This window comes from Podarcis melisellensis (genome assembly GCF_964234715.1).
Source record: "Podarcis melisellensis genome assembly, chromosome: 13".
In the NCBI taxonomy this organism is placed as follows: domain Eukaryota; kingdom Metazoa; phylum Chordata; class Lepidosauria; order Squamata; family Lacertidae; genus Podarcis; species Podarcis melisellensis.
Window position 1 is genome coordinate 35,653,036 of NC_138545.1, and position 22,458 is coordinate 35,675,493.

A 22,458-nucleotide genomic window follows, 5' to 3' on the forward strand; every position below is an offset into this window, starting at 1 on the left:
GACTAGATAGATGACTCTTGTGGTCCCTTCCAGCTCCATTTTGGTCCATATTAAACCTGGACTAATGTTCCTGGGATCAGAACTTTTCTTCCTGCATTGGGATTTTTATCCTCAGTTTATTCCCAGTTGAAGAACTGGGTCTAATCCCCCACCTGTTTGGCTTTCCTAATCCAGAGGGCTCCTGGAGTAAACCTGAAATAGCCACTAGTGAGATCAGAATTGGTCCTTTCCTTCACAGCTCTCTGAACTTTCCCCCTGACCTCCCTGACCACAAGCTCTCAAGCACTATGTTAACACTGCACACCAGGAGGGGGAACCTTTGACCTTTCGGATGTTGCCAAACTACAGTTCCCATAAGTCCCAGCAAGCATGACCAGTGCCCAAGGATGATGGGAGTTGTAGTTCAGCAACATCTGGAGGGCCAAAGATTCCCCACACCTGCTATATGCTGCCCAGTTTTATAACACAGTCATGCCTATTTCTAAGGAATTGGCTTTCCTCCTAAATTTATTAAATGTGTGTGTGTGTGTGTTTAAAGTTGTGACAATGTTTACTTGCCCCCACCATCTCCTAAATGTTCCTTAAATTAAAAATAATAATAATTCTAGCTGGATATTATTTCTGGGAGGTCATGTAGGAATAGAGAGAGGGGGGTTCGTTAGACTGGTGGTGCTTGGCAGGGGGTTGGACTCGATGGCCCTTGTGGTCTCTTCCAACTCTATGATTCTATGATTCTATGACTGCCCCCATTCCCCAAATGAATGGACGAGTAACAACAGAAATCCTGTTCCTGTCATAAATGACACTGATTGGACTTTGAAACCTTGCCAGATCCTTCAGAGCTCTCCAAGGAGATCCCTCTCTGAATCACTTTGCTTGGGAAAGTGAGCAAACAACACCAAATCAACAAAACAAGAGGAAGGTAAAGAAAACCAGTTGTATACTTTCTTCTCGGGAAGCTGGGGCGGTGCTGTGTGTGACGCTGGGCTTCTCTCCAACCAAGCAGAGAGCCTTCGGACTGAAGCTGGTGGTGGTGGTGGTGGTGATGATGGAGAACTGCCTACAGATAAACCACGCAGGAAGTTGAGGAGGTTGGTCACGTAGGGCGGGTGAAACCAATTTGGCTGAGATACAACATGGACTATGAGTTTTTCTCCCTCCCTCCCTCCCTCCCGTCCACCTTTCCCTTTCCCTTGTTTTTAGATGGTCTCTCAAAAGTCTTAGCCTTTACTGCAGCTCAGTTGTTCCTGAGATGGGATGGAATGTGTACATGTCCTGCAAAACACATCAAAGAGTTTTGACTTGTCGCTGTCTGTTTCTCCCTGTCTCCCTCTCCCTCTCCTTCATTCCTTTGTTCCTGCTCCACTGGTTTCATCAAGGAGGCAAAGGAGGTTAATATACCGCTCCAGGATTGGGAGGAGGCCCTGGAGATGGGTGATGCATAGAGCCAGGAGTGGGCGGAGGTCCTTGCTGTAAGTGAGGCCCGCTCAGGTTCTGATGATGGTACCAGGGGCTGTGCTCCTCCAGGTAGCTTGGTGGGGAGTTATAGGAGAGCGGCTGTGGGAGCTGGCTCCGGCCGGCTGGGTTGTTGTTGCTATTGCTGTTGTTGTTGTTGTGGGTGTTACTGTCCCAGAGGGTGGGAGATGGCGGAGAATTGCAAGCCATGGAGTCACTGTTATTGGGGCTGTGTTCCAAGGGGACCTCTCCATTCTTGTACAGTTTCTTGAACTTGGACCTTCGGTTCTGGAACCAGATTTTCACCTGAGAATAAAGAGAGAATGAAAAATGAAAAAAGAAGAAAGAAGAAAAGGTTTCACAGCTGTGTGGTTGGACTGAGAGCTTCATCTGTGGCACTCTGTGCTCTGAAATCAGGGTATGGGGTTGAAATAACAACAACAACAACAATTTATTTATACCCCGCCCATCTGGCTGGGCTTCCCCAGCCACTCTAGGCGGCTTCCAACAAACTATTAAAATACAGTAATGCATCAAACATTAAACGTTTCCCTAAACAGGGCTGCATTCAAATGTCTTATAAAAGTCTGGTAGTTGTTGTTCTCTTTGATATCTGATGGGAGGGTGTTCCACAGGGCGGGTGCCACTACCGAGAAGGCCCTCTGCCTGGTTCCCATTAACCTGGCTTCTCGCAGTGAGGGAACCGCCAGAAGGCCCTCAGTGCTGGACCTCAGGGTCCAGGTAGAAGACATCCCTACCATGGACTCCTGAATGGAGAGAGTTGTTACCACTCCTTCTTGGTCCATGTGGTGGAGCACATGCTTTGCATGTTCCACGTTCAACCCCTGGTTTCTCAAGTTGGGAAATACCTTTTCCCGAAACCCTGGAGAGACGCTGCCAATCAGTGTGGGCAATACTGTGGTAGATGGGTCAGTGGTCTGCTTTTGTGGTAATGCATCTTCCTATGTTGAGTGCTCACTTATCCCAGACCATGTCAACTTTAGAACGCCAAAGAGAACGTGGATCTTAACCAAGACAATGTGCCAGCATCTAAAATACACATTCAGTGGCATGGCCCCAATCATAGGCCCCAATTTCATGCACAGGAGGCAAGAGGTGGCCTATGACTCTTATTTTCCCAACTGCATTTCTAGGGATGATCATGGAAGCTCCCATCAATTGAGGGGAAGTTTTTTCTGAGTGGTGTGTAGAATAGATGTCAGAGGGAAAAGAAGGACTGGAAAGACCCACTTGGTGTACTTAATATAGAATTTTGGAGTTGGGTTGTAGCTCTACAAACTGCTAATGCTTCTAAGAGCTCCACGCTGTACCAGGCAGAGATCTGGTACACCCAGAGACTACTGCTGCCTAGAACTCAGAAGAACTGGGACTTCGGCGTTCTACAGAGTTGCTCCATCATAATGAGCCAGGATTTAACCCGAGCCAAAGCTTGTCGGCTTTCAGTCATCACATTTCTTTTCCAGCCTAATCTCAGCCTGGGAAGACGTGGAGAAACAACATTTGCCCCTCTGAACTTGTGTACGGTTCATGCTTTGAGTTACCACAGCAAAAGACATCTCTGGAATCATGATGGGACTTCAAGATCTGAGAATGTAAACCTCTCCTTCTGTTTCCAGAGAAATAAATTGTTTCCAAGAGGAAGCCGTCCTCAGGCAGAAGTGCCTGGTTGAGACAAAGGCAGAATGTATAAATTCCACGCATTGTCAAAGAGTTCAGATGAAGTGAGGGGAAAATGTCCCTCTTTCAAGTAGGAGTGGGGCCATCCAATTGTTGTTGGATTCTCAACTCGGTCCCAGCCAGAATGGTCAATTTTCAAGGACGATGGGAGTTGGCGTCTAAAAACATTTTGCAAGGCCACGGGCTCCCCATTCCTGCTTTAACTGTAGTCTAGACTCCTTGGACCAAAGGTAAAATGAAATAATAAATATATTTTCCAGAAGCTTCCCCACCCCCATCACACTCCCTAGAAGAGGTGCCACATCTACACGTTTTCCCAAAACAATCGCCCTTTCCCCCCAAAACCGATCTTTCGAGAAGTCTTGGTGACAAGCTCTTTTGGAACGTTTTTTTTTACAAGTCCTCTTGGGCTGGGAGGACTGAGGTGACGAAACTTAGGGCAGGGCTGGGAGGGCGGCCTAGCTGGCTTGGAGCCTTTCTGATAGTGCTCTGAGGGCTGCAGTGATGACTTCACACGCGCCCCACTTTGGAGAAAGATCCGAGGAGCAGCGAAAGAAAGTGGGTGGTAGGTGGGGAAGGAAGAGCAAGGGAGGAATGACTAGAGAGGGAGAGAAACTCCTGGGAGTCAAAACAAGGAAGGAGGAAAGATTAGGACTCCTTTGTGCCTGGTTGGGAAATAGCCTTATTTGTGGGCGGGAGGAGGGAGGGAGATTTCTCCCCCAAGGTGGTGACTGACGATGCAAACCTGGCAAGGGGTTCCTATGAGCAAAGTCATCTTCCAGCCTTCCAAATTGCAGCCTTCGGTATTTGTTGCCTGTCAATTAATTAATTTGTGAACGGATAGATTGCAAGGTCACGAAGGACTGAGCACGTTACCTGAAGTCAGCCAAAGTTCTCACAGCGTGTGCTTGCATTAGAGGGCATGGGGAAATTACGTATTAGAGTCTGTGCAAGCCGGCTGTAATAAAGGAACACACACACAATGGGAAAGGCCCTTTCCAAAGGCCAAAGGGCCCCATCCACCAGCACATTCTCCCTGCGAGCTCCGCTGAAATGAATGAGAAGCAAGGACAATACTCCAGAACGTGACCCCTTAACAGTATTCCAAAATAGGCTGCAGTCCTATATGCAGCGGGAAGTAATTTTGGGACTTCCATCTGACTGCAGATGTCTAGGAATGAACTGTTAGTGGTCCAGGACCGACAAGGAAGGGGCAAAGTGAAAAAGAAATTGCTATGCTCTTTTCGGAGAAAAGGAGATGCCAAGGCAGAAATGGAAAGAAAAGCGCCAGGGTCATGTCCACAACATACACAGTTTCCCCTAAAGGAATCCTGGGAATTGTAGTTTGCCAAGGGTGCTACAGCTCTGTGCGAAGTAAACTGCAGTCCCCAGAATTCTTGCGGGGGGAGCCATATCCCTTGATGGCTTGGCTGCCTGACGGATCAGCTCAATTTCCAAATCCAAAGAGGCATTTCCAAAATCCAGCAAGATTAAAGAAACAGCTCCCCCTCATGTCCAAAGAAAAATCAATTGGGGCTGGTGTGTGTGTGTGTGTGAAAAATCAAGAGGTCCCACTAAAAACAGTTGTGTTTAGGACGGGTGCTCCTCGTGTGTGAAAGTTTTTTATTTTTGCAGGGTCCGCTCAACATCATTAGCATCAAAATGCCAGCCTGTATTTGCTCTTTGGGGGCAAATCCATTCAAGTTTTTAAAAGATGAAGAAGAAGAAGAAGAAGAAGAAGAAGAAGAAGAAGAAGAAGAAGAAGAAGAAGAAATATTGTTGCCGAAAACCTGTTATCGCAGTGTCCCATTTGCAAATTAAGCCTCCTGCCTGGAAGCACTGTGAATCTATCAGTGATGGCACCTTCTTCATTTCAGAGTTTCTGAAGAACTTCCTAAAATGATCAAGCACACCCATCAGGTCCTCTCTCAGCCTCTGCAGACTTTTGGACAACAAACACTGTTCAGCCTTGTAAGGAGGTCAGAAACACCCAACCTATAAATCCTAGTGACATCTCGAGCAAAACAAGAAGAACAGATACATTCATTTTGGGGAAGGGATCCTGGGCTTTCAGCTACAGAGCTCATTTGGTGAGATATCTATTACAGGGTGAACCTCCAGCCCTCCGGATGCCAGTAGACTCCAATTCCCAACCCAGGTGAACTTTGAAACTCCCTGCCTGTTGACATTAAGCAGGTGCCTTCACTATCATCTTTTCATTCATAAAGTCATTCATAAAGACATTTTTATTTAGACGTGTCTACCCATATGCTTAGAACGTTGGGGTAATTTTAATCTGTTTTAGTATTTTAACTTTTGAATGCTTTAAAGTAGGGTTGTGTTTCCCCCCTCAATTTTATTGTTTGACCTTTTCGTAAACCACTTTGATGCTTTTTAGCAGGAAGCTGTGTATAAATTTCATGAAATGAAATGAAATAAACGATAGGAGTTATAGGATTATAGAACCATAGAGTTTGAGGGACCCTGAGGCTCATCTGGTCCAAGGTTTTTCTGTTTTGCAGCTGTGCCATTTGTGCTTCTATTATACAGTGGTACCTCAGAAGTCGAACATAATCCCTTCCAGAAGGACGTTCGACATCCAAAAAGTTCGATTTCTGAGGCACAGCTTCGGATTGGCTCTTGAAATTGGAAGAGCCAATCAGAAGCCACTTGTCTGCCGCATCAGACGTTCGGCTTCTGAAAAATGTAACACTTACTTCTGGGTTTTTGACATCCGGGAGCCGAAACGTTCGGCAATGGAAACAATAAAACTGATTGATTGATCTGGTCCAACCCCTTGTGGTGCAGGAATGCAGGGATCAAACCTGCAACCTTAGCGTTATCAGCACAACGCTGTAGCCAACTGAGCTAGTCCAACAACAACTTGAGGGCCACAGGTTCCCCTGACCTACACACCATATATTTAAAGCACATTTCCAACCCTCTAAAGCAGGAGTCCGCCTTGTGGACCTTATTTATTGGGGTCAAATCCTAAGAAAAGCTCAAAAAAAACTTTGGGGTACAATCTTAAAAAAAGCTCAAGAACTTCGGGCGGCCCCCACACATGTTCATTTCATCAAATCTGGCCCTTTTAAAAAAAAGTTTGGGCACCCCTGCCCTAAAGAATAATGGGAACTGTAGTTTATCAGCCCCCTTAATTACAGTTCCAAGGATTCTTGTGGGGGGATGTTATTTAAATGTGCATATGCAGCCTTAGTAATGACGTGGAATATTTTACGATCATGGAACAGCAAGGGACCTTGTAGAAGCCTCCAAGCTCATCCCAACCTGGCCACCCAGTGTGTCTCTTGAGCAAACAACAGGTACACTCTAAGCAAGGAGTTTCAGGTGACTCAGGCAAGCGAGCCAAGCCAAGCGCCCTCCTGCAGGAGACAAATAAACACCAGCCTAGCCAACAGGACCTTGGGGGAAATTCCTGTCTCGGTGATCACATGGCAAAAAGCTCCAGGCGACTCAGGGGAGTGAGCCAAGTGCTACGTTGCACCAAATTAGGGGGGAAAGGGGGTCACTAATCAATGTGTGACCCCAGGGAGTCACCTGACCACCATGAGGCTGTGTCAGTGTCACCCCACCCACAACATGTGCCCTGAGAACATTTTACTGAGCATTCTCAGGTGGCCATGAGCGTGCTACATCGCCACATCTTTCTTGGCGGTATCATGCAGCCCAGAAGCACGCCAGCTTGCTGCCTTATTTAGATCGCGGCAATTAAGAAGGCCGACCTTTTAAAAGAGAGGGAGCAGAGGGAGAAGCTTTGCTGTCATCAAAGTGCTTGGCCAACCTTGCGTTCCATCTTCGCTTCTTCTCCCTGACTGACCTGCTTAACAGGGATAGTCTAAGCGAGGAGGAAATAAACAGTCAAGGCTTCGTGTTCGAAGGTGGGAGGGATGAAGCAGAGGAAACCAAGATGGCCGGCCGGAGGAGACTTGCAGGAATTCGGCATTGATGCTCGTGAATTTAAAGACGAAAGTTTTCTTTTTAAAAAAAAGATTTTTAAGGAACTAAGATCTTGAGATTCAAAATGTCAGGGCTAGGGTGTAGAACAGCAGCTGTAATTGGTAATGCACTCAAAGGGGGGTGGAGTTGGAAGGATATTTTTATTTACTAATTTAAGGCCTTTATATACCGCTTAACCATTAGCAATTCTAAGCAGTTTAGATTAAAATAAATCAAGTCATCTTGTCCAACCCCCTGCAATGCAGGAATCTCCACTAAAGAATCCATGACAGACAGCCATCCAATCTCTGCTTAAACCATACAGAGAATTTTTTTAATCATCATAAAGTCAAAGACAAATCTGATTTATATATTGTATATCAATCAAGGGTGGGGAAATTATTACCCTGAAGATGTTGTTGGACTCCAGGACCCATCAACCCCAGCTGGCCTGACCAGGACTTTGGCATGATGTGAGTTGTAGCTTGACAACATCTGGTGAACCACCTCTGGTTTATACCATTCTCAAAATTTTAATTTTTTTTTTATATACCACATTTCTAATTATACATGCTGTTCCAATTACACTTCTTCTTCCTCAAGGAAGTTTATCCTGTTGAAGAAGATGAATTAACACTATGTCCCTAATATTTTTCAGTCTCAAGATTTTAGATTCCGTAATAAAATAAAACAAAATCTTCACCTGCTTAAATTCACGAGGAAATTCAATTTTAGCTCAGCCAAGCTTGTCTCTCCCACAAAATAAATCCTTGCTTTCAATCCTAGGGAACCATCTGTATGTGTGACAGGGGGGTGAGGGGTGGGATCCTGCCCACATAAGGTTTTATGCGGTGAAGAATCCTTTGAATCTTTGCTTTTTGCTGAGCTATTTTAGCACAGCTGATTGCAAGCATGGGTAAACAGGTCTTGTGGATGCTTTTCAAGGGGAGCTGGATCCTGTCCTTTCCATCACCACCCAGGGAAAACCTTTGAGAAGCAGGTTCTGCTGGGAAGAGGAGCTGAGCGCGATCTCCGATTGCATGTGAGAGCATTTGTGAGCAACCACACGTCTTCAACAAAGCACCCCCCCAAAAAAAAAAGAATTCTGGGAACTGTAGTTTACTCCTCACTGAGCTACAATTCTTTGGGGGAAGCGTCAAATGTTTGGTACGGGTCTTCCGCTGCAAATCTTTTCGTAGAGGCTTTTTAGAAAGCCATCAATGGGGACGCTCTAAGATCTGAGCAGGCGATATACATCACCAAGCAGGGAGCTGGATCAGATAGACCAGGGATGTCCAACAGGTCAGTCGTGATCCTGGAAGGTTTTGGTAGATCACGGTCGATCGCTGGGTCCCTTTCCTTAGCGTTGGTAAAATCGAACCCTGCCCCACCCCCGCCCTGTCCTCCATTGTTGCACGGAAGATGGAGATTACTCAGTGAGGCTGTTTGTTCCCCCAGCGATTTGTTGGTTCCTCTTTTCCCCCCAAACCCCTTAAAAAACAGGGCTCCTCCATAAAAAAAAGCTCAACAACTTTGACCCCCCCCCCCAAATGGTGGTAGATCACTGCCAGTTTTTAATTCTGTAAGTAGATTGCAGTCTCTTGGGAGTTGGCCACCCCTGAGAAAGGCCATGAGGCTTCTGCACAACTCTATGACGTCATGCCTTTATCTTTTACCAGGCATACCAAACTCCATCCCTCCAGATGTTTTGAGACTACAATTCCCATCATCCCTGACCACTGGTCATGTTAGCTAGGGATGATGGGAATTGTAGTTCCAAAACATCTGGAGGGCCGGAGTTTGCCTATGCCTGATCTTTACTGTACAAGTTTTGAAACTTGGGCTTGGAAAGATTCCGGTTCTGAGCCTTGATTGGCGCTGGAGACGAGAAGGACTGCTCCAAACCCATCTCTGTGGTTGTACCAGATAAGAGGTCAGCGACTCTTCAAGTCTCCCTGCTCCTCCTTGCCTAGATAGCCACCGCCTTCCAGCCAGAGCTTGGCGTAAACAGCGGAAGTTGCATGACTGCTATTATGTCCTCATGCCTCTGCCTCCCCAAATTGCAGCTGGAGTAATTGGGTCAAATTGCTTCTGGCGTCGGACGTCCTACTGGAGAGGGCCTAGCAAAGTTTCCAGGCAGTTTGCTATAGAATATATATACATATGAGAGCGAGAGAGCGAGAGCTGAACAATGATCTGAGCCTTCTGTGGGCAGTTCTGCAACTTTGCAATACGAAAAACTTTTATCTCCATGTGCTTTAAAGGGCAGGCAATCAATCCATCTTCTAAACAATACAAAGGATCACTCCTAAGTGTTTACCTGAAAGCAGGTCTGTGGTTATCTGCACACTGTACATCATGATGCAACCCCTGCACTTTTAATAGTGGCGTTGAAGGAGGAATTTCAGCAGCTGGATTTTGCATACCAAGCTACACCTGCTGAAATTCCCTCTTCTGCACAACAATTAAAGGTGCAGGAGCCCTGCCTCCCCTTTTTTAACATCTGGGCACCCGGCTATATTGCCTACTCAGAAGTAAGACCCATTGAACTCAATGGGTTTAGGGAGGAGAAAGAGTGAGATGGCTGTAGTTGGAGGAGAACAGCAGCTGGACGAGGGGGAATTAACGGAGGGAGGCAGGCTTTGCAATCCACACTAAGCTGAGGAATGGATGGGCCTTTACTGGCTGGGAGTGAGGCCCACTGAACACAGTGAAACATCCTTCTCATGTAGATTTGCATGGTTAAGTTTCACAGGAATAGCCAACTGAGTTTTACTTGCAATAAAATGTCTACCAGATAAGGCCAGAGAGCTAAGTTTAAGCAGTCTTCCAGCTTTGGGGTTTTAACTTAGGTTTCGACGCAGCCAAATGCCACCGGGCCTGTTTCTGATTTTCAGACAGCAATTGATTTCACGGGCAGAGTTCGAATCCAGAACTCTGACACGAAACCCCTGCCAGGTATATGAAGAGACGTTAGTGGGAAAGTAAGTGGTGAAAAGGAAAGCACTCTGCACATGCTTAAAGGCAGTCTGGTCCTAATGACAACAGGTTCCAGTGAGCCTTGGCTCAACTTCAAACCTTTGTGTTGAGTTTTATACCAGGAAAATCGAACAAGAAGCCAGAATTTTACAGTTAAACCCTGACATCTAGGCAAACATGTCCCTGCACTGAGTTCATCTCCCAAATGTTGTGAAGCAGTACTTGCCAATATTGCTTTATTTAGTATTTTGCATCATTGTATCAGAAGGAACCCAAATGCTATTTAAGTCTAACCCCATAATATCCTTACCAACTCTCCATCACTGTTCCCATCCAGGCTCCTTAAAAGTCACATTAAAGGCTAAGAAGGGGTGTCAAAAGTCCTTTAAGGTGGTCCAATCTGGCCTCCTGTCATGCCTAACAGACAGATGGCCTAACCCCGCTACTTGCCATAGTTGTCTTAAAAAGCAGATTTATTTTATTGCATATTCATGCTGATTTGCTTGCAGGGAAGTCAGATGCTGCTGGATCAAAGCAAAGCAAATGTTACCCCACACTTCGCAGCACAATTTCCCATCGCTTATCGCAAAGAGTCCAATTTAGGAGGGGGGGCAGGCTTGTTGCTCAAGACTTCCCAGCCAATTATAATGGTGCAACCTAAACCAGCTGGTGCTTGTGATTGAATCCCACCCAAAAATAGCAAGCTTCTGGAAGCACCCAGAGACTTTTTGGCCTCCAAACGTCCCATTTAAGCAAAGACAGGCGGAGAAGCTTCCGTTGTCCAGGAAACTTGCCAAATTCATCCAAAAGCATCGGAGGACGGGGATAGCCCTGCCCAGGCAACTCAGGTATCACTTGGGGAACCGGAAATGGGATTGTCTACATTTAAAAGAAAATCTTTATAGCAAGCGAATGAGCCCTGAAATTATGGCACAGCACAGGAGGTTAAGCCTTTCGAGTGCACTATTTTCCTCATCAAAATACCATCCCCGTTCCACTGCCAAAAACAAAAGACAGAGGTATCATAAAGTTTTGGTATTTGATTTGAGACACACACACACTGCTGCGGTTAACACTGCAGGAAATGCTATCTCTGCTTTGGTCCTCCACAGATGACGATTAGCTGAGATTTCAACTGACAGTACAAATCCTTTTGATGGAAATCTCCCTCTGTTCAGTGGGTCTTACAGAGCAACCCTACGCAGGTCTTCTAAGAAAGAAGCCTGGGCCGAGTTCAAATGCCCTTTCCTCCCCAGGAAGCATGTGTAGGATTGAAACCAGTTAGCGCTGGGCTTTTTTCATCTGGTTTAGATGTTTCAAAAGTCTTTTTCTTCTTTTTTTGTCCTCCCTCCCCCTTGAAAGCTGCAGCCACCATTTGCCCAAGGAAACAGATGGTTATCGGCAGTCTAAAAAAAATGACATACAGGTACACACACCTTCCCAATGCTTTAAACTGTATGGGCAAAAATCCAAGAAAATGAGAAATATTCACAGCCTGATCCTATTCATGTAAGTAAGTCTTGCTGGATTCGATGGGACTGATTCCCAGATTAAGAGTGCAATCCTAAGGATGTCTACTCAGGAGTAAGTGAGGTCAGGATTGCTGCCCAAGACTCCAGCCGTGCAGCCTGACCCACAACACATGTATTGCTAGGGCCAAAGTAATTATGCAGAGGGGCAATAAAAAAATAGGGGGTGGGTGGGACATAGCTCAAATGGAGAAAATCAGATGCTGCCAGTATAATGCTGCCACCATTTCCCTCCTCCTTTCTTTCAGTTTTTTTGTTACCCGAGGAGAGTTTGCCTTGAATAAGATCTGCCCAGCTGTTCCCGTGGCCTACTACTAGATAGCTTGGTGGGCTATTCTGGTAGATCCATCCTCAGCCCAGTCACACCTGGAACAGCCTTGCAGGAGTTGCTCTTTCTTAACCTTAGCTCCCTCCTCCCTCAATCCTGTTAAATGGGAATAACAACGAGACAGCTTATGCATCTGATCAGACCCTCCATGTGCCCCTATTTTCCAGGGACAGTCCTGGATTTTCAAAAGCCATCCCGGTTTCTGATTTGATCCCAGAATGTTCCGCTTTCCCCTTAGAACGTCCCTATTTTCATTGGAGAAATGTTGGAGGGTGTGGAATAAGACGCCCCTATTTTCATCAGAGAAATGTCGGAGGGTATGGAATAAGACGTCCCTATTTTCATTGGAGAAAAGTCGGAGGGTTTGGAATAAGATGTCCCTATTTTCATTGGAGAAAAGTCGGAGGGTTTGGAATAAGACGTCCCTATTTTCATAAGAGAAATGCCGGAGGTTATAGAATAAGATGTCCCTATTTTCATCAGAGAAATGTTGGAGGGTATGGAATAAGATGTCCCTATTTTCATCAGAGAAATGTTGGAGGGTATGGAATATAACATCCCTATTTTCATCAGAGAAATGTTGGAGGGTATGGAATAAGACGACCCTATTTTCATCAGAGACATGTCGGAGGGTATGGAATAAGACGTCCCTATTTTTATCAGAGAAATGTCAGAGGGTATGGAATAAGACATCTCTATTTTCATCAGAGAAATGTCGGAGGGTATGGAATAAGACGTCCCTATTTCCATCAGAGAACTATTGGAGGGTATGCTGTTTGTGTGGAGAAGCATGAGAGGCAAATATTTTGTGTCTTAAACAACAGTACGCAAAAGACACATGCAAGCCATCCTACTTGGGACATGGCGCCTTCTGTCACCCAACAACTGTCAACCCGGATATGCAGTCGCTAGTTGGTCCACCAGCTGCTTGTGTTCAGCCAATGTGGCTTTCCAGATATTTCGGAACTACAAGAGCCCCATCATCCCTGTCCATTGGTTGTGCTGGCTAGGGCTGCTCTGAACTGCGAGTCCAGCAACACCCGAAGTGCCACAAGTTCTCCACACCTCCTCCAGAGGCTAGCAAGGAGTTGTTTTCCAAACTTGGTCAACTTCCTCCTCGCAGTTACCCATCAGCACCTCTCAGCTGAGCCTCCCTTGGCCTCAGGAGGAAGAAAGGGACTCTGCCAAAACACAGGAGTTGCATCGCCACACCTACGTGTTTCCTGCCGCCACCGCCTCTCAGGGCAGTCGGCATTCCGCTCTGGATCACTGAGCCCCAGCCAGAGACAAATGAGTAGGCCTGAGACAGTGGAGGAGCGATGGAGACTTGACTCTTTCCCTTCCGTGCTGCGGCCCATTGCTCCAAACCTGTCAATATTGTCTAAGCCGATGCCAACACATGATCCCCATGTTATCAGAGCTACTGCTCTCATCAAAGAGACACCGACATATGTCACCTTGCGCAGCAGCAGAAAAACCCAGACCCCTCTTCTCTGCGATCCCCTCCATCCCAAAACTTTTTGCTGCGATGCCACGGAATGCGCAAAAACATTCTAACTGCAGAGGTTGAAAAGTGTGGAATGCTGGCATTCCGCACAGCTTGCCAAGAGAGAGAAGTGAAATATTGGCTGTGTGGGTTAAAACACACACAAAACAAAACATCCTCACAAATGGCTAGGAACTGGAGGGGCTGAGGAAAATGAGGTCAAAGCGGCAGATAGGGGGGAAACCTGCATGCAGTGCCTAGAGGAGTGGGGAGGGGGTGAAGAAAAATAGAGTCAAGGGGGCTGAATTTCATATAAGGATTTGACATGTATCATCAGATTTTCAGCTGCAGGACTCCACTTTTGTAGTACAGTGGTGCCTCGGGTTACATACGCTTCAGGTTACGGACTCCGCTAACCCAGAAATAGTACCTCGGGTTAAGAACTTTGCTTCAGGATGAGAACAGAAATCGTGCTCCAGCGGTGCGGCAGCAGCAGGAGACCCCATTAGCTAAAGTGGTGCTTCAGGTTAAGAACAGTTTCAGGTTAAGAACGGACCTCCGGAACGAATTAAGTACTTAACCCGAGGTACCACTGTAATGGACTGGGATTCCAACAGCTGGAAGTCCCAAAGCAATTGGGAAATCGAGAAGAAAGATCAAACATCCAAACACCTGAAACTATTTTTTCTCTTACTGTCCTAAGCTATTTTATTCCAGAGCTGTGAAACTCCTGCTGGGGATCTCCCAACCATCTAGGGCCACTTAAATCCAGCAGCTTCCTGAGATTTTGCTGGAGTTCCACGCACATGTCCCTCTCACGCCCGCGTTTCCCTAAACAGAGTCGGAAAGCTAAACAGACCAGGATGTTCTTATTTCCAGTGTGTGCTTGTTTCTACCTGAGTCTGGGTCAGTCCAAGCTGCGCGGCCAACTCTGCCCTCTCTGGCAGCGCCAGGTACTGCGCTTTTTGGAATCTCCTCTGCAAGGCAGCCAGCTGGTAACTCGAGTAGATCGTGCGCGGCTTTCGGATCTTTTTGGGCTTCCCGTTGACCATCCGCACTTCTGGCTCGGGTTCTTCCTTCACTGAGACTGCAGAAAGGGGCAGAGGGGGGGAAAGCAGAGGAAGAAATACATCAGAGCGCAAAAATAAATAAAACCACAGCGAGTTGCTGGATCGGAACTGGAAAAGGAGTTGCGGGAAAGGAGTTTGCTTTTTATACTTTTGGAGAGGCAAGCTGCCTTTCCGCAGAAGGCTCCAAGTTCTCGGTCTCTGCTGGAAAAGAGAATGAATGAAAGCCTGGCTGCAGAGAACAACGTGCATTTCTCTAGGACGGCAAAGATCAGCCCTTTGAGAACGGCGGCTCAACAGAAGGGCAGGATAACTGTGATCTCCTCTGGAGACTATTTTATTTTGCTGGGCTGCTCCCCAAAACTCTTAATTTGCCCCCAAGAACCCGCCCGACTTCTGCACAACACGAAAGCATCTAACTCCCCTCCGCTGGTTCCCAGGGGTGCAGAAAACATGAAAGTTAGAAAACCAACCTCTGATGTCAAAGACCCATCACACAACCCTAAGTGGCCTAATATAACGCCTCCATAGACATGGTACCTCCATCATCCATTCCCCCCAACCCTTCTCAGTCAACAAAGCTTTGTAATCTCCATATTTTAGGGCTAGATCGGGGAAACGATGTGTGGTTTAAATGGGGTATCTGGAGCATGCTATGGGAAACAAAGATATAGGGTTACATCCAACCTGAGTTTCACTCAAAGTCGACCCATAGGAATCATGCATTCCAATTTGGCCCTGTCAATTCATTTCAATGGGTTTACTCTGAGCAGGTCTGGCATTGGGTACGGCATATTGCACACTTGGTTTGAACCAGTCAATTCACCTCCCTGGAGTCTGTACCGCAGAGGTTGCTTCGAGCCAACTGTTGCTTTATTGTCTTGAGACAGAATCAACTTTACCCACAAATATTGGAAAAGACCCTTCTCCTGACCAGTCTTCTGGGACTCTGTAACATCCTATTCAGTGGAAGCGGAAGAGATTGCACTGATAAGATTTCAGAAAATAATCAAACTTCCCATGGTTTTAGCACTTTTCTTTCTCTTCCCTTGCCCGATATTTTTCTCGTTTTCAATTTTTCCTTCGCTCGGCTCGACTCTGGTGATTTGATCGCTGCCTGGGTTTCTGTATTCAGATTTCCCTTTCTCCCTCTGTTCTAGTCTCAGTTTCTTCACTCTTTCACCTGATGTTTTTAGCATTTCCAGGGCTGGACATGGCTGGACTTTGGCCTAGCCGGCTTTGCTCTGCTTCAAACCTCCTGGCTCACAAAACCTGCCTCCTCCTCCATGTCCTTCCCAGTTTGCCTTTCTAAAACTGTCTCCATTTCTCAGTCTCACTCGTGTATCCATGGATATTTTTTCTCCCTGGCAGGAAGCATTGTCCGGTTACGTGGGGACAGTCGGAACCACACAGCCCCCATGTTCCCTTCCTGAAATATTTGTGGGGAGTGAGGGCGTGAATTAGGCCTCAAACGGCCGGCCAGCATCTCTAGCCTGCTTCACTTAGAAAATCGGCATGCTCAGTTTTGTTGACAGAGAAAGACTTTTCTCACCTTTACACCCCTCCATCCTAAACCCATGTACTTGGAAACAAGAACTACTATTTTCCATGGAGCTTTTATTTTTATTTATTTTTATTTTTAATAAAAGAAACATATTGCCTTCTTGCTGGCATCTTTTGATTCTTAAACTTTCCACTTTATTACCTACGTTTTAATCGGTGATACCAAATCAAACGTCTCTCCTCTTCCAATCATAAGTTGCAAAGTACCTCAAATAAAAAGTTTTGGAGAGGAGGGGGAGAGAAGCCCAGTAAATTCTGCACACCTGTTCGTACACTCACAGAAAATAAATATGTATAAACTTGGAATAGACGGTCACAGGACAAAATAGTGGTGTTTATTTTTTAAGTGTGCATGTTGGGGAGGTGAATATTATTTTTCCCTTCAAAAAGTCACAGAATCTGCGGGGTGGGGAGGTGGGGGGGGGATGTACAAAATATCAAACTCTCATTTGAGCAAAAGAAGCTATTGTGATATTCTTGTCAAAGTCACTTGTAGTTTACATAAGAAGAGACAGCAATCAAAAGTCACGGACCAGTTCATAATATTTTTTTATGTAGACTGGGTTACGAAGTTATACTGTGGGGTATTCCTAAACTCGTATCTCTTAAGTACACTGAAGAAATAGATCTAGGATGGAAAAGCCGCCTTCAGATATTTTTCTCCCCTCTTTCTCAAATTGAGAGAAGATAGTCCACCACCGCTTTTAATAGAAAAAAGTTGTATAACCCGAAGACCTCCATCAGTGGCTTTGCTATTTCATGCCAGAATAAAGCCTGCAATGAATTCTTCATATTACATCTTTTATGGCAGAGTCTGAATGTGGCAAATGGCAAGGGAATAAGGAGGGAAAGGATGGGGCAGTAGCCCCCTTGGCTACGCTGTTGTCGCCTCTAACTTGCCAGTGGCCAGACTTGTGCTTCTGAAAGGGATCACAGAACTGGAAACACCGTTTCAGTCTTTTAATATTGCAGGATAACTTTATGGACGGGACTAGCAATCTGGTTCAAGAGATGCAGGAACGTCTAACAGCAGCAAGCCCTGAAGCGAATGTTTGTGGATCGAGGGCACTGATTTAGCCTCATCCTAGAAGTTCATGGTTCAGTGGGGCTACTGGACCCCTCCAGAAAGTGTACTTGTTGTCTAGTGTGACAGAGCAAAAGAGAAGTTCCCCGTGTCCAGTTTTCCTGTTCAGTCGTAATACCTTTCTCAGAAGATATTACCAAAGTATATCCTCCTTCTCTTCTATAAGTAAGAATATTTTCCAAGAGAATGGGGGGAAAGTGATTCCACATTCTAGGAAGGTCTTAACCTCCCTGAACCCTAAAACTCCCCTGTCTCAATAGTGTCACTAACACACACACAGAGAGAGCTTCTCATACCCTTGACTTCGCTCGCCGGGAACATAAATATTCTCCTTACCTGTTTCTTGACTGGGCAATGGCTGATCCCGGAAAGATCCATACGGCCTGTAGGAAGTGCTGTAGGGGTAATCAGATTTCGGGGAGTACGTCCCAGCACCCCCAATCCCATTGAGGTTAAATTGGGGGTGGTACGCATAATGGTTCATCGGCTGGGTGTACGTTTGGCTGGGATAATACTCGTGCTGGTTATGTGGGGTGCTGTAGTAACCCAGATCCGTGATGGACGACTCGGGGAGCGTAGGGGAGTCCTTGGTGGCCACATGGCAACTCAGGGAGCTGGAGATGTCCGTCAAAATACTGGTGATCTTCTTATCAAAGGATCCACTCATGGTGAGAAGGTCCACGCCGGCGTTGCAAAGGTCCACCAAGTTGGGCAAAAGGAAACCAAACCCACCCACCCCTAAAAATAAAAGTGTGCAAGGCTTGCTTGTAGGGTTTGGGGCAGATCTCCTCCTCTTCTTCCTCCTCCTCCTGAGTAGGCTTACTCAGTCATTGCTGCAGTAATAGCTGCTGCTGCTGCTGCTGTTCCAGCCCTCCTCCAGGGAAAATGTGTAAGAAATCCAACCCAGCCAGCTTGCTTAAACCCTTTAATTAGGGAGTAGGGAAGGGTGGATACTGCATTCCGATTGGCTCCAGAAATATTGCCTTGCAGGCAAAACAGACTCTCCCCCCCCCACTCCCTTCTCTCTTTGCCTTTTCTTTCTTTCTTTCCATCTCTCCATACTTCTTTTAATTTTTTTTTAAAAAAGGAGCGGAGGAGAAAACAAATGCAACCCTTTCAAAGCACACATGCACACACATATTTACATATACATGCCTCTGGGGAGCACGCACACACACACATATATATAACACCATTGGAGAGGAGATGGATCACCTCCCTCACAAAAACCCCCAGGGTGGCTCTCCCTATATCTCCCCCCTTGACTGTGGGAGGGATTAACTGTCTTATAAAGAGGAGCATCCGTTGGGATGGGGAGAGAGGCAGACCTGTTCTGCGTTTGTTCTGTTCTGTTCACCTATGGAAAAGTGTGCTTGGGTGGCGCTGGGCCTGATTTTGGGGGGGCCTGCATGCAGCCTCCATCTGTCCCATTCCAGCTGGAATGGCGGAGGCGCACTCAAATTCTACAGGTTTTTGTTTAAATGATGCACAGAGCATTCTTTATCTGTTTTTAAAGCACTTCACAAACCGTTGCCGGCATTATAGTCTGAGGTGGTTGGAAACCCCGCCCCCCCGTTAAATTAAAAGTTTCTACCTGTCCTTCAGAGTCCCCTGTGAATTATCTTATAACACCTGGATACCTTGATGACGGATGTAGCACTTAGTTCACTTGGTTAGAGGATGGTGCTGATAATGTCAAGGTCATGGGTTCGATCCCTGTATGGGTGCGTTCCTGCTTTGCAGCGGGTTGGACTAGATGACCCGGGGTGTCCCTTCCAACTTTATGATTCTATCATTCATTTGCAAATTGCTTTCGGGTCTTCATTACACGCACACACACACACACACACACACACCCCAGATCCAGCACTTGTTCATTTAGAAACTGCTTTGCAAATCTTTATTATTATTATTATTATTATTATTATTATTATTAATCTTTATTCCACCTCCCGTTCCTCCGATGCGTGTACAGTGAATCCTGATTAAATCCAGCTGAAAGGAAAAGGTGGGGTTTAAACAAAGTTGTGACTGATTTCTTTGTTGCCTTTTATTGGAGGGGTAATTGTTGGCTGGACCTGAGCCAATGCACTTCTCATAATAACCGCCTTGCGAGGCAGATCCTCTTCTTCCCATTTTATTGATAAGGAAGTGAAGCCCAGAAAGCAACACACCCAGAGACAGGATTTGAACTCCCTTCCAGATCTATTGCACCACATGTAAGCCAAAGTATCAGTGTTCCAATATGTCATGTTCAGGGGTGCGCATATGCGATGCGTGGGTTCTAAGCGGGCATGCATTTGTGCATTTATACAAGGATATCTGTGTCTGGGCTGGGAATGTGTGTTTCTAGCTGCGTGGATAAAGGACCTGAATAAATCCCATACACATTTTTACATTTAGCAAAAAAGTTTTGGGTCTGAGTTTTAATAATGTTCCCATTTGGAAAGGTGAAATCTTTTTTAAAGGAAGTTTTAACTAAGCGTTTTAAGGCTTTAGCACCTATCTGGCAAAGTCGCGGCTTTTTTTGTTTGTTCTGAAATCCACCCAAGCCAGCTGTTTCCAAAATTAGGCAGACTGAAGAACCTTCGCATGAATGGATTTCTGCAAAGCGTATTCAAGTTAGGGAAAGTTATGGGAGAATTTCCCACTGGCTGCTATGTTGGTATCATTCTTCTGACTGTATAAAGCAAGTGTGGTGAACCTTTGGCCTGCCAGATGTAGCCAAACTACAACTCCCAACAGCACCAAGAAGCAAGTAAACATGCCCAGGCCTGCGCTTGCCACAGTGTACCTATTGGATTTCGTGCATACCTTCCAGTACAGAATCATGTAGGGGACAAGCTAGTTCAGTGGCTCAAAAGTATTGGCCCCAACCTGAGTTCAAATCCCACTTTCCCCACAGACTTAACCTTGGGCAAGCCTTTTAGAGAAGGCGATAAATTAAGCTGATGATAACAACTGGCCCATCGCTGCTAATGAACCCAGTGGCTGAACAGGGATTCCAGCTTCTCTCCCTATGCAAATAGTAGCTTTGGGTGGGCAGGCAGATTTTAATTGGGACTATTGCCGGGGGGGGGGGAGTTAAACTCACCATGCTACATGGACCCGATCCACCATACCCACGTGCTGCTGTGAAAACAACCGCACAACTTAAAATAATGCTGGCCGCATTGGCCGCAAGAGAGGCATGAAATACTCACCCCTTAATAAAAATGGAAATATATATGGACCCAATGCTAGTCCTAATCAGAGGAGACCTGTGGACATTCATGAATCTAGGTTTGTCATGTCCATTCACTTCAGTGGGTCTAATCTGAATAGGACCAGCATTTAATACAACCTATTGGCTGTGTGTGTCCCCTTTCTTAAAAAGCAAAACAAATAAACAATTATTTACTTGTTAATTCCGTTACAGTGGTACCTCGGGTTACAGACACTTCAGGTTGCAGACGCTTCAGGTTACAGACTCCGCTAACCCAGAAATAATACCTCAGGTTAAGAACTTTACCTCAGGATGAGAACAGAAATCGTGCGGCGGCAGTGGGAGGCCCCATTAGCTAAAGTGGTACCTCAGATTAAGAACAGTTTCAGGTTAATAACAGACCTCCAGAATGAATTAACCCGAGGTACCATTGTATTATTTTGTCTTGCCGCCTGCCTGTCCTCATGAGCCAAGGGCTCCTCTTGCTTTTTACGTTGTCCTTGGCCACTGTGCTTTGAAGGGACAGCCCCGTGTGTGGGAATGCGCCCACAAATAGATGCCTTTGCGCAACATCTCGCAATCCTATGTGTGATTCATTGCTCCCATCTCCCTGAGCCCACAGACCTGTATTTCCGAGACTCTGAGATATGTTGTTGTCTCGCTTTGCATATATGCAAAAATGTGGCAACTCGTCATGCGCTTGCTAAAGGATCGAGGTTGAGAGCTGGGGATTGTGGGTGTAGCAGATATTTCTGGTGCCAAGGAAGAAAGGAAGCTGCCCTGGGCTGAGCCAAACCAATGGTCCATCTGGTTTGGGGTTCTCTGAACTAGACAGCTACTCTTTTCCAGGGTTTGGGGGATGGGGCAGTCGCAGCCCTGCTTGGAGATCCCATTGTGGAATGAACCTGGGACCATTGCGCTACCACTGAGCTACTGGTGTATGGGTTTGTGTGTTGGCTAGGGATAAAGGACAGGTGGAGTTGTGCGATGGCAAAGAATGCTGGAGAACATTTGTGTAGGTGGCGAAGGTTAGGGCGTAGATGGATTTAAATATGTGTGAGGCCACAAGGTTCATCTCTGAGCACATGGCTGAGCAGTGTTTGTTTTTTAGAAAACTCACCATGAAGTTGTGACAGTAAGGGCCACAATTTTTAACCCCCCCCCAAAGGTACCGGTACCCCCTGGGGGAAAGCACTGGGCAGGAGACTGAGCACATAGGGGAAAGATAATCCATGGGGTGTGTATGTTTAAGGGATGTGAGAACTGGGAAAACAGAAATGTACAGGATGCACCATTTGGAGCCAAAGGAGTTTGCAGAAACACCACGTGGAACAGAAGGCGCAGCCTTCAAGAACCGGGAATTTCAAATCGTCAAACGTTTTCTTCTATGAAACTGGATACATTTGTGTGTATTTTCCCCGACACTTTTGCTTCACCGAATGCTAAGCCTCGTTTGATGGATCTGAAAGCAACTTGGCCCCAGATTCAGTTTCTTGGCCCTGGGTTTCTGAGGCTGCAATCTTGCTTCTGAGCAGAAGTGTCCAGGATGGCACTGCAAAAGTCTGAACTGAAAAACAGGCTCCACAATGAGGAATGATCAAATTCAGAACAAATGATGAGACTTGATAGACTCCCCTCCGATCTATTCCAACACTTTTCTAAGAATTTTTCTCTGGGTTTATCTCCATGCTCATTTATTATCATTTATTTGCAAAAAAAACCCTCCTGTTCCACCAATTAAGGGGAGGGGGGAAAACCCCGTGGTGGTCAACAACAAAAAACCAGCAATTAAAAAAACAAGTACAATATCCATCACAAAGCAGTAGATCGACTTAATCCATCACCCCTCAAGGAAAGCTTGGGTGATGAGTTTAGTTGTAAGCAGATGTCTACCTGGTGTTAATTTGAAGTACATTTCAAAGTGGCAGGTGTCACCACACTAAAAGTCCTGCTCTCGGTGGATATAAAGCAAACCTTGAGAGCATAGAAGTAAAGGATCCAAGCAGCAGGACAGGGATGTAAGATGAGACGCCTTTGGTCACCACAGGGGTCAGGTGTGAAGGGGGTAACCAGAATCTGCTTGTTTCAGAGGGATCTAGTGAATCTA

At 46.1% G+C, this 22,458-nt stretch overlaps 1 protein-coding gene across 1 annotated transcript; it reads right to left on the bottom strand.

The window, feature by feature from the left end:
* Nucleotides 1-923: 923 nt before the first annotated feature.
* DLX3 (distal-less homeobox 3) lies at nt 924-18,037 on the bottom strand. The gene is made up of 3 exons (XM_081884385.1): nt 17,483-18,037; nt 14,329-14,519; nt 924-1,761 (listed from the first exon to the last, which is right to left on the bottom strand). The coding sequence occupies exons 1-3, from the start codon at nt 17,811-17,813 to the stop codon at nt 1,393-1,395; spliced, it is 891 nt and encodes a 296-aa protein (XP_081740511.1). The 5' UTR covers nt 17,814-18,037; the 3' UTR covers nt 924-1,392.
* Between the last annotated feature and the right edge of the window lie 4,421 nt (nt 18,038-22,458).